This window comes from Asparagus officinalis, chromosome 10 (genome assembly GCF_001876935.1).
Source record: "Asparagus officinalis chromosome 10, Aspof.V1, whole genome shotgun sequence".
NCBI lineage: Eukaryota > Viridiplantae > Streptophyta > Magnoliopsida > Asparagales > Asparagaceae > Asparagus > Asparagus officinalis.
The window spans coordinates 3,830,024-3,849,684 of NC_033803.1; the positions used below are offsets into that span (position 1 = coordinate 3,830,024).

Sequence of the window (19,661 nt, forward strand, 5' to 3'; positions counted from 1 at the left end):
GGAGAAACAATTTAAAGTCCTGGGAGATGAGACCAAGTGTTCAAGAAATATAGTGGCATTGCAGACTGAAAATTCCTGCCACGAGGAAACAGTTTGTTAAGGCGGCGCCAGCCTTTCGCCGTATCCTCTTCATTAAGGGATGACAGAAAAGAGTCTCACATGTCTATAGAGCGTAGGTCTTTGAGCCCAAACTGTGCACGCTGAACTTAACATGCACAAACAAATAAGTATTGATTGAATAGCCAAGAATCTGAATCGCAAATTAAATCAAGGGATAGATTTAGATATAAAATAATTTGTATAAAATAATTACTGAAAAGTAGGATTTCTGTTTTCAAAGCCTCTGATGCGATTCTTAGTCCCAAATAGTTCATGACAGTCGCACTGGAATTTTTGCAACAAAGGAGGATCTGCGCAGCACTGGGAATGTTGGATAAGTTGATAATGTGGCCACTTTGATCACTTTAATGAAGTGGCTCCCATTATTAGCTATCTATAACCAAAATTAGTCGCCTTTTTTCTGCTCATATTAGTTGAAAGACTGTTACAAGCATTGTGCCAAGATGGGAACACAAAAAGTTAGATAATGATACAGATGGATAGGTAGATGAATGTTCCCACAAAGATGTGGAAGATTAGGTAAATGTAACTACAGTATAATAATCAACCATTCGCATATACATTAGAATTAAAATCATATAACTCTTCAGGCTAATGTATGAACGCTCTACTATACCGGAAGAATATTTGAAAAAAGTTAATGAATGGCAAACTCTCATTGTTATAATTCTTAATGAAGTTTAAAAAGCCCGCCACGTTAGCCCACTAGGCAATACACCTAGCGCGGCTACGCCTACGTGATGGCAGTTGGCGCGCCTACCTACAGTCTAGCACGCCACTAGGCGGTAATCCCTTAAAATTTTGGCATACCGTATATTTGGGAGTGTTAGGCGAGATGGTCATGCCTTTATGGATTCGCACCTTCAAGACATTGATCTGTGATTTCCACTCTATTGCAGCTCTCGCACGTCTCCGACCTCCTCCAAACTTCCAAGCTCTCAACACGCCCTTCTACTCTCTCCCAACACTTCAACAAATCCTTCAGGCTCACGACACTTAAGAAATCGTCTAGGTGTCATGCCAACGCCTAAACTTTCTAAAAGCATCGGCAACTTACTAATCAGTAATTGTAATTAAACTAAAAAAGGCAAAACGCCTGGTCCCGCGCCTAGACTTCGCCTAGGCTTACAGCATCGGGTTTACAACGCCTTAGCCCACCGGTTAGACACTTTTTGTAACCTGATTCTTAATTAATACAATCTACTCCATATAAACAAAGTTTTAGATCCATTATAGTATGCATTCTCAATGCATGTTCTCATGTTACATCGAAAGCAATAGCCCAACCACGACAGGCTTGAGCTGGTTTGGCTCCATGCACAATGGAGATGATTGCTAAATGCCTGCGCTACGGCAAGAGTGATAAGATTATAGGATTGGGAGGAAGAAGGACTAGAGCTCTAGGCTGATGATAAATTTCGTTAGATGCAATTAAGAATGAATTATGACAAGGTTAACTCAACAAAGTAGATATATGTTAACATAACTAACATTATAGAGTCATGTAGGCAGATCCCCAAAATTTGCGGAATGAAGTCTTTGTAGTATTGTTGTGTATAATATGCCGTTCCAAATTGCTGATGTACCCTTTTCTTGTGCACTACGGTATATGTGTTCAGCTATGTTCATCTGGTACTTCTACCATGAAGAGCGTATCCATATCGTAGACAGCACTCCCGCGACAGTAACTCCAACTTCTTGGCGCTCATACATATTGTACACGTATATTTAAAAAACTCGTAAATAGTTCATTAGACATTTAATACTTTACACTTAGACATCAATTTATAAACTTGTTGAACCAAGGGTCAGATTCGTGTTCAGTCCATATTCAGTTAAAATTACTGTTTTCAAAGGGTTTGTCCATATCTAGCTCTGGAACTATGATATTCAGAGCCTAATGGTCGTTTTTAGCCGTGTTCCCGCGTACCCATATCATTTTACAAATTTGTCTTTCCTCGTATTGAGATAACCCCATACATGTCTCGACCCATGCAACTTAGGGTGTGTCACACATGCGGTTCCTATATCCACAAGCCTCCAACGCGTTTATTAGCATAGGACAATCTGTAACTATGGTCAGCAAGCACAGCCCAAAGTACACTCTATAAAGGTTTGCCTTAGTCAGCTGTCAACCCTCGAGATAACATCAAAATTCTATTTCTTTGTTGATCTTAATTCTGCAATTGGGGGGAAAAAAAAATTTAAAACACGGTGGGCGAAATCATACACATCCATATCCACCATGAGAGGCAAAGTGCAGTTCCTCAAACACTTCCTCTCCAGTCCGGCGCCGGTCAGGTTTCTGACAAGTCGCAAAAATTATAAATAACCCAAAAAAAATTGATCGTTAATAATCACAAGAATGAAAAAGGGTTTAATAATGGGATTGAAAATTAGAAAGTCCAAACTAGACTTACGAGAGAATGAAGAGGCTGAGAGGGTTTTGAATGTTGCCGGATGGCGCACATGACCCAATCTGCGGCCATTAACATTTACAACAACTAATAGTTCCCCAGAAATCAAATAGAAAATTTGCCAAAATGGGTAGTAATAAAAACAAAAATTACCTGAGAGGCTTCCGTACTTTTCCTTGAGGTTGAGGTCGGCATACTCAGCTCCACAAGGCTGGGGCTTTTACTGCAGCGCCTGCGCTTGAGCTTTGGATATTGACGCCCATTTCTTGTAATTCTAGGTTAGGGTTAGGGTTAGGGATGAGATTTGGTTTTAGGTTAGCGGTCGCAAGAGTGAGCGCATAATTCAAACACCACCGGTCGGCAATATCCAAGCATCTCTCTCTCTCTCTGCACTGTGACTGCTCTGAGACCTGGGCGCATGGAATTTTGTTCTCTAACAGAGTTAGGTTGGGGCCGATATAATAAATGGCGGCCAAGTATATTTATCGCAACTAGATCAAAATTTCGCGGTTTGACGAGGGAGTTTCCCAGCGGATCCATTGGGCATGCGTATTAAATTAAATTTCTAAAAAAATTAGAATTCTGGAATGCCTTCTAACTTGAGACATTTGAGACGAAGTATTTTTAATATTGATAGTTTTATTTATTTATGTTCTTCCTTGGAAATGATAGGGGTGATCAAGTTGGTGCAAAGCCATTAAAACCAATCGAGAACGCGACGAATTTTGATAGTTCAGTATGGTTTTAGAAATATTTCGGTTGGTCTGTATTAAAATTATTAGTCAATGGTGTGTTTTTTTTGTGTGTTTTGCTAAAAAAAATACCATCGCCATGTGTTTTCTTTTCAATAGGTGCTTTTTGAAAACACCATTTGGTCAAACTAGTTTGACCAATTTATATAGCGACAGTGAGCACTGGTGCAGAACGCGTGACGCGCGGCTCGGTGGCGGGTGGCGGCCGACGGGCGGGCAGTTTGGATACGAGAACGAAAACCCTACACAAGATTGGTCGGCTACCGGGGGTAGCGCGAGTGGTTAGCCGGCAGGAGGACGGGCGGCGGCGTGCCGACGGTGGCCGAGCGGCGACGTAGGTGGCAGGGGTGGCCGCGTGGTCGGCCGACGGCCGGACGGCGGTGGTGCCGGTGGGCGCGGCCGACAGGCGGCGGCGCAGTGTGAGGTGGAGTGGCGCGCAGTCGGCCTGAGGGCGGCGGCGGCGGGCCGACTGGTGCCGGCGGCGCAGCAGTGGCCGGCGGGGTGAAAGTGTGGGCTGGCGGCCGGCTGACGGCGGAGGCGGCGGCGGGCCGGGAGCGGCGGGCGGTGGGCGGTGTGGCGACGGCGTGGGGCGCGGGCCGGACGACGGCGCCCCCGACGGTTGGGTCGCGGGGTGACGGCAGGGCCCGAGGGCGGGGTGTTCCGTGAGTGGCGTGCCGGCAGCTACGTGTGAGCGGGCTGCGGTGGCTTGATGAAAAAACGGAATACTTAAAACACATTTTTCGATGTTTTTGGAAAAAGTGTTTAAATTTTTAGATTTTGATAAAGGGACAAGTCAAAAAAATACCGTCGCCAATACGCGTTTCTTTGTTTTTGTTAAAAAATAACAGAACGACAAAAACGCCACGAGTTGCCAAACGCTCCGTTAATGGAACAAACCATTTTCAACATGTTTGCCTATAAATTTCATGCTTGTTCAAGGTGAATAGATAACTTGTGCTAATATTTTTAAATAATCTTGATTGATCAACACATTTGATTTTAGTTTATAAAATCATTAATTTGATGTGTTTTTTTTTTCTCAGGTTGGGATGAGTGAGTGAAAACGTCGAAACGGAGTAATAGGTTTTAGTTTTTTAGTGAAAAATTTCTATAACTTTACATTGTCTAAGGCCAAACGCGAACTAACCACGTGAGCTGAATGTCTGGTTCAATTCTGTTTTTGAATCTTAGCTTAGTTCGATTCGCGAGTTGACAAGAAAATGTCAAAATGAACCGAATCAATGGATTCGCGCGCCTAGAAATGAGTTATCAAAACTCGTCCACTGCCGAACAATTTTTGGAAACTCCAATATGTCTCCCATAGTATTGGACTCTCTCTGCTCTCTCTCTCTCTCGCTCTCTCTCTCTATATATATAATATATATTATAATATTATATATATATATATAGTATATATATATATATATATTATAAATAAAGTGGGGGAAGAAAGAAAGTGATATACTAGTTTATTTGTCATAGTTAACTAATTCTGAATAATCATTGGATGAAAAAAATATGTTAAACGAAAAATACATGCTATTAGCTAAAAACCCCAAATTGGATATCATACAACAAAAATTCAAATCAAAGAACTTGAGTTTTCAAACAAGAAAACATATTTCTTTGGATGTGTCTGCAGCACAATTGCTTTTCATGATGATGCAAACTGATATTATACTGGCAATCAATTGAAAAAAAAAAAGACAATATAGCGCTTAGGATAGGCAACCTCATGCACACTACATATAGCACCGATAATTCTTTCCACAGATTTTAAGCTAAAATCAAAATTCTCAAATACTAAAAAGTTGGGTTTCTCATCAAGAAATTTTGATTTTTTTTGACATTAGTTCTCCGTCAAACAGGCAAAAAATAATATCTGCACGCTTATTGTACATCAAACAGATCCAATCTGGACTCTGTGTGAAGCTTCAGAAGGCATTCATGTCCATCTTTTATTGGAAGAGTCTGAATCCCCATCATTATAACTCTAGATCTTCCTCATTGCCGCCACCGTGAAGATCTCGTAGGTGCATGCTGAAGCAAACAAGAAAAAAATAACTGTTACATGAGTAACTTACGCAAAATAATCTAGCAAAGCATGTGCATATATTATCGTTACGGGGATATAAGAAAAAGGCTAGTTATTCCCCGACAGAAACTTTAGATATTGAAGCATAGATATGTTCCCTTAATGAAAGATGATATCAACTCAAAAAATATCGCAACGCAAACAAAGGCATAACGGACATTTCCTAATAAAAGATGATATCAACTCAAAAATGTGCATCTTGCTCTTCAGAAAATGACATTGGAAGAGACGTGATCACTTTCAGATTAGGCTGTTAATAAATTTTGATGACAATCATTGAATAAGTTAACTTTACAAAAAAGAAGAACCAATTTTAATCTACTTCATACCGGCGACTACAAGAGCTGTGAGACCAGTTCCAATTTTTGATACTCTCTTCACAGTGTTCTTGTATGATTTAAACTTCTTCAATGCTGGGTCTTCTTCCAATAGCTGCACATATCCGTCAGAATAAAAGATGAGAAACTAAATAAATTGCAATACCACTTGACCTCAATAGTTTATTCTTTCTCGTAAAGATTACATTACGAGAAAGAAGAAACATATAGGAATTATTTACTCGATGAAGTTCCTCCAGGAATAGCTACATTGCAAAGGAAAACATTCTAACAATATATTCTACATAAGAGAGTCTTCACAGAGATTTTGAAAAGAAATGCATGAGTATAGGATTGAAAAAACTCAGATTTCAGCAAAATTCCTCTCCAAATTCAGTCGATCAAGAACTAAAATACCAAGAAAAAGGAAGAAGGTTGAATGAATTTAAAAATTTATGCCTTCAGAGTTCAGACATTATAGCAATCTCCAATATAAAATGCCTAATTCACAAGTACAACACTCAGAGAAATTACAAAGGCTAAACATTATCGCTTGGAAATATATGCAAGCCTGCAAACAAATCTAGGTCGCTCAAGTACAAAAGACAGTTAACATAATTTCTTTCTAAAAAGTCTACTTGGGCGGCTTAAATGCAAGTGATGTGATTCCGAGTCTTCCAGTAAGCATTCACAACACTGTCAAACTGTTCTGAAGTCCTATGGAGTATCCTTTGCAATAAAGCACCAAAACTACAAGTACCCGAGCCAGTAAAATAATCATATAGGAGAAATAACAGTCGTCTGAAGTAGGAGTACTCTACTGTTAGTGTATTTTCTCCTCATGCACACAGTTCATATTGTTCAGCTTATACGTACACAAAATTTACACAAACAAATTCTCAAATCCCCGCTTATATGAACACAAAATCTACACGAAAAAGAATACTCTACAACCCCGATCTCCTCCAAATCCATCAGAAGAGTCTGATCTTTTCATCCCACGGCTGAATCCTCACCACTGACTTCTTCTCCTATGAAGATCATTTGATCATCCTTTGATGATAAATCTGACCATGAAAGCTAAAAATTTGCTCCCACTGCCACTGCTTATGAAGTCACTAGATTAGACTCTGATATGCCACTGCAAGCCCATCGTGAGGCCTGAAACCCTAATCGAATTTGTTACAGTTGTTGTCAATCGTGGTTCAAGTCTTTGTTATTGGAAGAGGTTGGATGAACATCAAAGTGGAGAGAGATTTGCGTTAAGTACTGAGATTCTAAAGCTTGGGTTTCACCAACCACAAAGGTCATTAGTTTATTCTCCGTTTTGAAAGATGGAACAACTCCAATAATGGATCCAGAGTTTGTAAAGATAGCCTACATAATAGCTCATCTTTGTGCAACAACACTTTACTTACAACTTGCAAGGAGTCGGTGTTGGTGAGTTACTCATCGGGAGAGAGTTGTTTCTGGTGATTACAAGTATTTATATTAACTAGTTACTAGTCTTAATGATATAAATATAATTGTCTAGCTAACTCAGCATAAGAAATGATAAGAATAGGTTTTGTCAACCAAGAGAGTTTCATCTCTTCCTAATCATTTATCATTATGAATTTGTTTGACTAAGACCTCCTATAGTCGATCTCATCCATTTATCTTCAAACTAAATATATGAAATTCTAAAAAACATGTTCATAATACATTATTAAAACTCCTCACAAAATCAAAAACACTATACTTGGCTATTCCATGAAAATATAAATTCGAATTCAGTTGCTATTAACGAGTCAAACCCTCTTACTAAACCTAACCGCCTTAATATCAAAAACATGTGTTCAATTCTAAACCTTACCCCCTTCTCCTTTCCGTTCCATTAGAATACCTTTTGGAAAACCCCTTCTTCTCCTCCTCCCCTTGCCGCCTCATAAGAAAAACCTTTGAAAAATGAAAAATGTCAGCACCAATGCTTTCAAAGGCGTGCGCCTCACTGCCTCTTATTCGCCCTACGATGCAGGGCGATAGCGAAGCGCCCCACATGATGCATCAACGCCTTTTGCGCCTTGCAAGCATCTTGACTTTACGCAAGGTAAATAACCTCGTATATTTTGTTTGTCAACATTTCAATCGAGTCTTTATACTCGACACCAATATCCCTAAAAGTAAAATAAATCATTATGCCTTTTTAGTAGCCTCCAATTATCGACCCTCACTAATCCTCATTTACTACTTGATTTTGCTTGGATATTAGTCTTGATTTGACACTTGATTTGAAAAATTTTGAACTTTGTTGCTATGTTGAATGAGTTAGCATTAGAAATTAAGAACATATATTATGAGTTGGTAGTAAGATTATTTATCCTGCCGTACTTTTTTTATGTAAATTCCTAACATGTTCTTTCGTAACTATCTATCTTGAAAATTTATATATGTAGTGTGCACCATGCATCACTCGAGTGCGCGCATCGCATTGCACCTTGCGCATGTACATGTATAGATACTTTGCGCCTCGCACATTGACAACGCTAGTCGGCACCATCCATAGAACTCTCCTCCAGTATGTCAGCTCCATGTAATTGATGGAGACTACCCAACACGATTGGTCCTAGCTCCCCGCTCCCTTGAGAACTGCTTAGAAAGATCATCAGAAAGCTACACAAACTTTGTTGCACCTGATTCTTCATCATTTTCCTATCTTGGTGAGCCATTTAGAGATCGGAGGAGGCCCACTCTCACTCCCACTGAAATCATAATCGATAGCTCCTTTCTCTCAGAGACGACAGAGAAATTAAATTGGTTTCAACAATATTCTTCAGCTTGTAGGAGGTCAAGCCTACATCCTCAATCTCTGCCAAACCAGTCGGAGGGTGTAAGACTCATTCTCCTGAAAGCTGAAGAATGTTTTTAGAACCAATTCATCTTCTCCATTGTCATCTTAGGGAGAAAGAAGCTATGGTCCACGATTTTAGTGAATCCAGGCAGGATCATATCTCAGAGCTGCTCCATAAGATAGGCAGGCGGCAGAGTCAAGCGTGACTGGAGATATAGCCTAGTTTTTATTCAATACTGGCATACTGCTAAGAAGTTATCAATCAAGACAAAACTAACCGTGTTGGGGAGTCTTCATCAAATTATAGGGAGCTGAAATGTCGGAGTATATAAAGTCTCGAGATAAACCTACTATTTTTCTAAATTTATGATGGAGGCAAAGGGGAAGAAAGTGGAAAGGAAGAATGTGGTTCGAAATTGAACATGGTGTATGGTGATATAAAGACAGTTAGGATTCTGTAAGATGGTTTGAGCTGTTAACAACGAAATTCAAGATTTAATGACATGGGGCTCATCGACTATAGACTATAGTGTTTCTTTTTCTCATTTTGTAAAGGGTTTTAGTTATGTATAATTGTGTTCTTCGCTTTTTCTAGAATTTCATTTTTTTAGTTTGGAGGTAAATAGATGAGAATGACTCAGAAGGCATAGTCAAACAAATTCGCAACAAATGATAATGATTAAATAGTGATGGACCCCTCTTTATTGCCAAAAGCCCATTATAAAGCTTAGTTTACCTAGTATTGTCATTTCTTGTTGCTACTGCATCGAATTAGCAGGTCCAGACAATCATGCTCATATTAATAAGACTATTTTAGATGAGCATTTGTAACCGCAGTAAACAAATTCTCTCTCAAGTGGTGACTAACCAAGACCAATAATTACGTCGACCACATTTTCAGACTTCAGGATCAATAATCGAAGTCGCATAATCTTCAACACTGAGAATAAAGTAATTATTACATTAGGTGAAGATCCTAGCATCATAATCTTCATTTCTAATGCCATTTTCTCTCCAATCGGCTGTTTCCCCTACCCTCCTCTCATAACAAAGTATTGACCCGTGATTGGTGGCAGTCATAAGAAATTCGATCAAGGTTTCAGGCCTCGCAAAGAGCTCACATCCCTCGATTGCAATTTTGATCAAGCTCGTAGACTCGTAGTAATTTTATGGGAGCTTAAATGACATAACGCACAAAAAAATGCCTAAAAAATAATTTATATCCACTAGAAGACATGTTGGCCTCTCTCTCTCTCTAGCTCAATGCACAGACCCAACTATGTTTCGTGCAGCCGGAGATGACCAATTCTTAATAAAGATAAAAGATATAAATGAAATCTCACCGCCTTCTCGCGAGCGCCGAGATCGATATGGTACCCGCGACGCGGCACAAGAACCTCGGCCTGCAAGAAAACAGCAGCAAAATGAGAGAGGAGCGGGAGATCAATTAGAAATTACGCTTAAAAAAAACTGATGTAAATGGAGAATTGAGAAATTGAAATTGACCTTCGAAGAGGATCGAATTCTAGAGAAAAGATCGGATCTTGAGAGCGCCATGGCCACCGTTTTAATCTCGATTTGCCGAAAGGGGGATGGTTGAGAGGGATCCAGGGAAAAGGGATGAAGAACGAGAGAGAGAGAGGGGGCGAACGGTGAAAATAATAAAAAGATGGGTTTTAGCTATATACCCCCCGAAGTTACGTAATTTGCAGTTTTTTCCCCATATCCGAGCGTTTGATAACGGCGAATAGATCCTCTTTAGAATTGCCCAATTGTGAATAGACCCCTGTAGTGTCAGCCTAAGTATGAAGACGGCCCCTTACTGAACTTTTTTCGGCATTTTTTGGTTGTAGTATTGGAACCCAACACTTAATATCCTAATTAATCTGAGTACACAAATTTTATTTGTAGTTACCGTATCCAATTTTGTATGCAAACCCCATGAAGTTGAGGCTAGCTGCATATTATTAAAAAAATATTAAAAAAAAACTTGGTAAGACCCTGAATTTATTAGTCAAACTATATGTCTGACTTTCAAATAGGTAGGCATATCTATATCTATACCACATATAAAAGAGGATTGTCTTGTCAAAATTTTTGATTTCCATTTTTTGTCCTTCAAAATCTGATAATTCTCAAATATGTTATTAGTTATAATTAATTATTCACTAATTATATATAACATCTTATTAATTATACATTTCCTCACTTTTCAAAACCTTTGGTCACGCTATTAGTTTATTATTGAATTATATTATTTAATAGAATATTTAAAATTTATCCCTAATTTAACTTCACATAATATTTAAAATTCTAGAAAAATTAAAAATAATTAAAATTCATTAGGCTTATGTCTTATGCCTTTGGGTTTCACATCTTCTAGAGGACCACATGTTACCTTTCATCTTATTAGCCTTTTAAAAGTATGATGATAGTATGAAAAATAATTTGTATTTATTGTAATTACAATAGTATTAATAGTATAATAATTTTAATAGTATTTTTTAAATTAATAAATTATATTGTAATTTAATAATTATACAATTTAGTAAATTATTTACTAATAGTGTAATAAGCTAATTATGAAATTTAAATATAGTTACTAATAGTATTATAATTATGATATGTATAATATTGTTATATTTAAAAGAGAATACATTATTTAATACATTATAGTTAAATTAGGAATAAAGTATAACAATTACCCAAACTATAATAATTAATCGTACATTTATTTATACACAATTTTATCGTATATTTTTTTATTTTTAAAATTATAATAGTTCAGAATATATATTGCTATACAAGTCATTTTAGTATTTTTCAGCAAACAAAAAAAAATTTAAAAATATAAAACAATATAGGTATGCTCTCGTACAAAGCACGTGCGCTACACTAGTGTGTGTATGTGTGTGTATATATATATATATTCTCAATAGGAGGACAAAACATATAATCTAGATAGCATCACTCAAAGAAATATCTCTCTTAACATCGTTGGTGAGTTTTTCTTCTAACAAAGTTACTAAATCTATACTAGTTATAAAAGAGAATACCCATGTCAAATTCTTTTTTGCCCTTTCAAAATTTGATAATCTGCAATTATACCGTTACTTATAATCAATCTTTTAATTGTCCTTAACATCTTATTAATTACGAACTTCCTCACTTTCCCACATATTTAGGTGTTCATCAATGAAATATAATATTGTCAAAATCCCGACTTAGCCGACTCGTCGAGTCGACATCTCCTTAGGTCGACTCGAAGGGCGGTACTTGTCGGTCCTCTTATCGAAAATGACTCGTTACGAGTCCACTCGACCAGTTATTCGACGCCTCGCGGGGTCGACTTGAAAGGTGTTGCTTCTCGACACCCCTCGCTACAAGCCAAAAGACGACTTCAACCTTGAACTCCCCCCGCTGACAACGCTTCGACGTCACATTAAATGCTTGGCAGACGCCATCATTTCTCCACCCCGGACACTATTTATGACACATCGAACCACGCCGGCTTCGGGCGTCGCCCATCTTATCTTATTAATGACGAAATGACATCACCCATCCCGTGACCAATCCACTATCGACAACTGTAAAGTAGACATTGATTCAGCAGCCAGCTCATGCTCGGCCAAAAAGACTAGACTACCCCTCTTGCATGGCTATAAAAAGAAAAACTATTCCGAATATAAGGGTAAGCAATTTTCTCATCATTTTTCTCCATTCTGCTGCATTTTCTCATATTCCCACTCAAGCACCTAGCTAACTTAATCGTCGGAGGAACAACAGGGGAACCAATCCCCATCCTCTTATGAGTCGTTACGCGTGCAGAGACTAACAACCCAACTCTAAATCGGATATTCGAAAAAGTGAGCGGCCCCTATATCAACCAACTTCCTATTACCTTCTCTTTTAACTGTGTGATTTAAACCATCAAAACACACACACACACACACACATACACACACACACACACACACACATACATATATATATATATAGAGGATTATAGTTTAATACTCTAACATTATTCTCGCACCCAGAGGTATCTGTATATTTAAATACAATGTTGCAAATTACTATAATCTTACAATTAAGTGGTACATATTCCGTTTGTTGGACATATACTTTTAAGGACTTTAGAGAACTTGTAAATGAGATGTCAGAAGCTGTTATAGATTCTTGCAACACTTTTTTGACGAACAATTCCTTGAAGCACAGTCTAGGCTTACAAGATATATGGGAGCTAAATCACGAATAAATGCTTCCTGCAAAGCACGGTGCCTTTTAGATAACAATAGGATTTTTAATTTTCAAAAAGGAAAGATAGGGTGTACAAGAGAATAAGCGTGAAGTTATAACAACAGGATTTCTAAATTTCAAAAAGGAAAGAGCATCTATTTGGCAGCACTTCAAAACTTATTGTCAACCTTTTACTTGGCCTAGCTCTCTTGAGGATTTTATGATATCGATATCTAGCCTAAAGCAACGAGAAGGAATTCTATGGAGATGTCTTTTTTCAATTGTCTGTTGGTGTATCTGGTCTTCAAGAAACAAATTTGTTTTTGAACAGGTTTCCTTCTCTGTTCAACATATCATCAACTCATCCATCCATATTTTACATGAATGGTCAGGTGCAGGTAGACGGAAGGATGATTTGCAATTGGCAAAGGTTTTAGAAGAAAGGCCTATACCTCGGCTTTTTGATTAAGGTTACAACTCAGGTGGTGACAAGGACGTTTACAGAAGATCTGTGATTTTTGAAGCCAAGGATTTCTCTTCATTTTCAGTACTTTTGTAATATCTCATGATGTAGTTTTTTCAAATAGCTTTTGGTTTTATGTTTTATGTCTAATTAGTTTATAGAAAATTTAATTTCTCTTGTTCATATGTATGTCCGGCTTTGGTTCTTACATATATCTATGTCAACGGTGAATGACGGCAAGGCCCTCTCTTCATCTTCATGGATGTCTATAAGAAGAAGGTCATACATCCCTAACAAAAGAAATCATCTTTTCTATCTACTAATTTTCTTGGATACAATTCGTATCCTTCTTTTGTAAACATACTTTCGTTTTTAATGAACAGGGTATAACCCTTGTTTTTCAGTCAAAAAAAAAAGTTTGAAGTTATGTATAAGGGTTTTAAGTGCTATTTAGCCTTCAAATATAGCTAGATTTCTTTAGGCTCCTCTTAAGTGGGCTTTAACGAAAATGGCCCATTTTTATTGTGACCTAGCCCAGAGCTCTCTTAAATCATACCTAACGGGCCGTCCCCAATAAAACCCTGCCGTTCGGATATTCTCTGAATTTCTACAAACTTTAATTTAAAATGAGGAAATAAAAATTTCTGAAACATAATTCTCTATGCATTTAATATTCATAACCTAAATAGACAGAAAATTGTCTTTATTTTTTTAATACCTTCACGTACTACATTACTCAGTTTTCTGTAACCTTTTGCGGTATAATACGTCAAAATATGCACGCTATTTTTGTTTATTTGAAGACAATGCGTATTAATTTCAAAGTTACATCATAAAGTAGTCATTGGGGGTTAAATGAAAAATACAAAATTTTTTGCGGGTTTTTTTGAAATATGCAAAGTTATCGGGGTCTTAGTGAGAGATTCAAAGCTCTTGAGGGTTAAGTGCAATTTAAAAGTTTGTCAACGTTTGGAAGATTGATATCATGATATATTCGGAACATAGATATAAATAGAGGTCATAATAAACTTCTCTTTTATCTATATCTAACTACACTACTATAAAAAGAGAATTGCTATGTTAAAACTTTTGATATCTTTTTATACCCTCTCAATTTCAATAATTCACAAATCATACCCCCTTTAAAAGAGGGAGTTGTGGAAAAACTTTTTATGGACTATATTGCCCCTATTCTTTTTTTGTTATTATATTCTAATCATAAATTAACTAAATTAATTATCATTATTAATTAATCATATTACATGTCACTTCAATTTTGTCTAACTTGGCTCTAAAACTTCCAATGTTATCGCAAAACTCTCATATTAATTATTAATAATGCATAATACTATATTGATAGACAATTGCAAGTTAATAAATTATTTTGGAATGAGTACAAAATATAGAATTGTCCTAAAATTATATCGTGACACTCACATAGGAAAATTATAAAGAGTATTCTTACGTACATAAGTACAAACATCCAATTTTAGAAAATATTAGAAGATCTAAGTGCACTAAGATATAAGTGGAGGTATATGCGTGTAACTTTCGTAAGTTGTAAGCTATTTATGTTTAATTAAGACTATAAAGATTTGAAGCCTTTGTTAAACACAAACAATAGTATGTGATTCTTTTGATAAATAATATACATCGTATAATATGAGGCCAGAGGTTTAGCTTATATTTATATAGTACAAAAGATGTGAAAAATTTTAAGCATCATATTTTGAATAAGTTTCAAGATTTTGAATTATAAATGAAATTATATAATTCACTTAGAATCATATCATATTATACTCCCTTTAAAAGAGGAAGTTGTAGAAAAAACTTTCTATGGACTATATTACCCCTATTTTTTAAATAACTTTCTATGGACTATATTACCCCTATTTTTTAAATATTATATTTTAATCCTAACTAAACTAAATTAATCATTATTGTTAATTAATCATATTATATGCCACTTCAAGTTTGTCTAACTTGGTCTCTAAAACTTCTAATGTGATTGTGAAACCCTCATATTAATTATTAGTAATGCCTAATAATATATTAATAGACAATTACATGTTAATAAATTATTAATGGAAAGAGTAGAAAATATAGAATTATCCTAAACTTATATCATTATATTCATATAGGAAAATTACAAATAGTATTCTTGCATATAAAAGGTACAGACATGCAATTTTAAAAACATTAGGATATTTAAGTGCAACGAGATACAAATGGAGGTATGTAATTGAAACTTTTATAAACTGTAAGGTATGTAATTTAATTAAGCCAATAAAGATTTAAAGCCTTTGTTAACCACAAGCAATAGTATATGATCCCTTTGATAAATAATATTCATCATATAATATGAGGCCAAAGGGTTAGCTTATATTTATATACTAGAGGAAATATGGGAAAATTAAAGCATCATATTTTGAATAATCTTAAGATTTTGAATTATTTTTGAATTTATATACTTTGCTTAGAAAACTTTAGAAGAGGCTTTCGAAGGACTACTATAAAGTGTTGGGCATCATATAAATGCTGGACAAATAAAATCCATGATATTGGGTTGCAATAATCGGGGTTATGTAAAAAATATCTGGGTGTCATATGAGATAATGCTCATACATAATACAACATTTTAATCTATAATCTCAGATATTGATGAATATTCAACATAAGAATTTGTGTTAATATATGTGCTTGAGATTTGGGAGAGCTGAAAGTAGAGAGATTGGGATATGAATTGTGACTTTTGTGACTTGTGCTTTAGTTTTGGTTTCCAAACACAACATAATACCAAGCTTACAATCAAATTAAAAATGACTCGATTTTGTTATACCAGCCAATATTTTCGATAATGATCGATATATGGGAAAAAATATCCAAATAAAAGAAAATAATATAAAACCATAAATATTATTAAGATAAAGTATTTAACCTTTTAAATCAGTCGATAGAGCGATATATCGGCCAATGTTTCATATATTGCCTATAAGAGCAATATTTAAAGGTAATTTAGATATCATTTCATTGATTTTAAATCTCTAACAATTCTACATTATTCCCTTAAAATTTTGAAATTGCTTATAATTTAGGTAATAATATAGAATTATAAAATATTTGAGCTAAATTTAAAAGAATAGTTAATTCTTTGAAAACTCTCTCAAGTATGGGGAATGTCTCAAAAAACCACTTAACTAATTTAATTTGACAGAGCCTCCTAACTATAGAGGTGTTGTAGATAAACATTCTCAACTTTGGTGCGATTTAGAAAACACTCTTCGACTTAGCGTGTCTTATAAAAACACTCCTGGTCTTTTACACATCTCTTACCAAATCCCCTTAATGTAAAAGACTTTAGGTTACCCATTTCAAGTAGTTGAGGGGGGGGGGGATTTAACATTTCCCCATAGTTGAGGGGAAGTTTTCTAAAAATAACCCTTAAACAAAGCATAATTTAAGACACATGTGACATCAATATTATAAGAGTGGATTTTATAGCAAGTCTATCAGTATATCTGGAAATTTTTTGCTACAAAATTCACAGAGAGATATTTAATCTTTATTTGGGATGACTATGTGATCCTTATGGTTCTCCTTATCTTTTATGATTTGTAATAAATTATTTAACAAAATAAATTAAGTTATTTATTTTATATGTCTCACATTTATGAAGCATACAGTTTGGATATGAGTGTTATTAGATTCTTTTAACTCTTTAGCATAAAATTTTGGATATTATTTAATATTGGATAGATCTATATTATTTTGTTAAAATACAATCCATGTGTACAAAATATGTTTAAATCATTTCAAATTATATTTTATAGTTTTCTAAAATTAGAGAGTAATTTTTTTGACAAATTAATTAATTAGTTGAGAAGATGTAGGAAGGTTATAATATCATATTTTGGAATTGATCACATAATTTATATTTTCTTTCTTGATTGAATTTGCACATTCTAACTTTGAAAATTCTATAAAAAAGTTTTTGAATATCTATAATACTCGGTCACCAGATAATAGAAAGTGGAAGTAGACAATAGATGCAAGTGATTTCTTTATAATAAAACAAAATCCTCTATGACCAGATAAACCTATCATTTTACGTTGATGAATTCAAGATATATATATTTTAATAATAATAGTTTTTTAGATATTAGTGCTTACATCATTAATATTTTAAAATTAAAATTCAAAATCATTAAATTGCTCTTAGATCATTCATATTTTAAGACTTCAAACCTCACTAATTATGTGGAAGGTAAAATATTAAAACCAACAAGATTTTATATATTGAAATATCTGAAACTTTTTAATATATTATGATAATAATAAACTTTTTGCAACTATGTTATAGTAAATACATAAACTAAAAATCAACAATTATAATATTTGACCACGTGCATTGCACGTGCATAAAAACTAGTAACTATAAGTATTAAAGTTTGTAAAGTTTGTGTGGTTCTAATGACTATTAGGTTCCCTTAAAATTATGTTTTGGTTAAGCACTAATTATCATGTTAGTTATCTTGTGAGGACTTTAGGGTTCATGTGAAATTGTAGTTTGGGTTAACCACTTATTTTTAATTTTGTTTTACATAACTACTATCCACCTTGAAAATATAATTATGCATGCATATGCAATAATATTATGTCTATGCTACTATAAAAGAGGATTGCTATGTTAAAACTTTTAATTTTCTTTTATACGCTCTCAATTTTAATAATTCTCAATAACTATAAGTATTAAAGTTTGTGTGGCTCTAATGACTATTAGGTTCCCTTGAAATTATATTTTTGGTTAAGCACTAACTGTCGTGTTAGTTATATTGTGAGGACTCTGGGGTTCCCGTGAAATTGTATTTTTGGTTAAGCAGTTATTCTTAATTTTTTTTTACATTACTATCCAGCTCAAAAATATAGTTATGCATATGCAATAATATGATGAAGGATAATGTTTTAGAGCAACTAACCAAGATTATATTATGCAAAGGCCTCTTTATACATGTAGAAAGACATAATTTTAGTCTTAACTAAGTTAAATATGAGAAATATTTGACCAATAATTTCTCCATGTTCTTTATTTAGAAGAATGGAGAACTTACTTGTAGTTATACCATAGAACTGTGCTTAATAATGTGCAAATTCTGTGCAGTGTGCTAATATAATATCTAACTATTTTGATTTGGAGTCCCATGAAAGGAGAGAATGAGCACTAAAGAGTAACTTCTAGAAAAAAAAAATATAGGAGGATGTATAACCAAATTATTTGAAGAGATGAAGAGTCAATAATAAAGTTTAATTACAAGATATTAAGGGTGAAATAAAAATGATTTGTGCTCAATTTAACAATATAAGAAATTAGATAACGTTAAAATATCCTTAAACTTATAATCTAAAACGAAACACTACGTAAAAACTGTCGAGTCTGAATCATAAGAATACTTTTTGGTAGTCATTTTCTTCATAAGAAATTAATTTTGATACAATATTAGAGTGGATCCCTAAAGTTTTTCCTGTTTTGAGATAACCAGCTAAAACTTATTTTTTAAATTATAAATTTAACATTAAAATCTAATTTGGTAACATATGTTAATCTATAACTGTATCATGCATCACGTGCAACGCACATATGACATACTAGTTTAGGATAAAAGGGGATAATATGTATGGATGGTCTTTGGCCTAATTAAGCAAGGAATTTAGTCGGAGCATCTCTTTTTTCAAAAATTGTTGAATTTTTTGACTCAAAAATGCTAGAAGAGTGGTGAATAGCAAAAGACTAACCCTAAAGCATCTCTTTCTAGAGTACAATGAACCTATCATAGTTCCAAAGTACTATTTAAACTTCCATACTTAATTCATTGACTTCAGTTGGAATCCAATTCTAGTCCTATAGACTTTTATTTCTTGCTTAAAGCCTTAACGTATGACTAAAATTATCTGTCTCACTATGAAGGGTTGGTTTTATTGGTGGGTTCATGACGTTAGAGAACTTCCTTGGTGGTCTTTAAAGCAAGGAAATGAATGAAAATGATTAGAAACCAAATTTAGGTGAATTAGAGTTAAGATAATAATAATAAATTTATCTTCAGTATGTCTCATCAACCATATTCAGAGCGTTTTTTTGGAGAAACAATGAGTCCAGGTTTCAGTAATGAAAAGGGCCATCAACGCGCTATAGCTCATTAAAATATAAATGTATAATCATTAACCATCGTCATAACTTTAAAGTTTTAAAGTAGTGGAAGAAACATGTAACTCTTTGAACTTGCTACCTTTTAAGTGAAAGCTTGGTATCCACGGGCAGTGCCTGTGTGTGTCCTACGCAGAGAACGACCGGGTCACACTAGAGCCAAATATACGTCCGGCCCAATTCAACCACCTACACCTAATCCAAACCTGACCCAAACCAAAATGTGGCT

The 19,661-nt window shown here is 34.8% G+C and overlaps 1 protein-coding gene across 1 annotated transcript; it reads right to left on the reverse strand.

Moving 5' to 3' along the window:
• Nucleotides 5,191–10,180, reverse strand: LOC109826142 (succinate dehydrogenase subunit 7, mitochondrial-like). The gene is made up of 4 exons (XM_020393123.1): nucleotides 10,038–10,180; nucleotides 9,875–9,934; nucleotides 5,714–5,816; nucleotides 5,191–5,329 (listed from the first exon to the last, which is right to left on the reverse strand). Exons 1-4 carry the CDS (start codon nucleotides 10,086–10,088, stop codon nucleotides 5,283–5,285), a joined length of 261 nt encoding a protein of 86 aa, XP_020248712.1. The 5' UTR covers nucleotides 10,089–10,180; the 3' UTR covers nucleotides 5,191–5,282.

Coding starts and splice junctions, on each gene's coding strand:
- LOC109826142 (XM_020393123.1), bottom strand. CDS start 10,088: ATGGCGCTCTCAAGATCCGATCTTTTCTCTAGAATTCGATCCTCTTCG. Junction 9,935..10,037: donor GAATTCGATCCTCTTCGAAG/GTCAATTTCAAT, acceptor GTTTTCTTGCAG/GCCGAGGTTCTTGTGCCGCG. Junction 5,817..9,874: donor TCGGCGCTCGCGAGAAGGCG/GTGAGATTTCAT, acceptor GGATATGTGCAG/CTATTGGAAGAAGACCCAGC.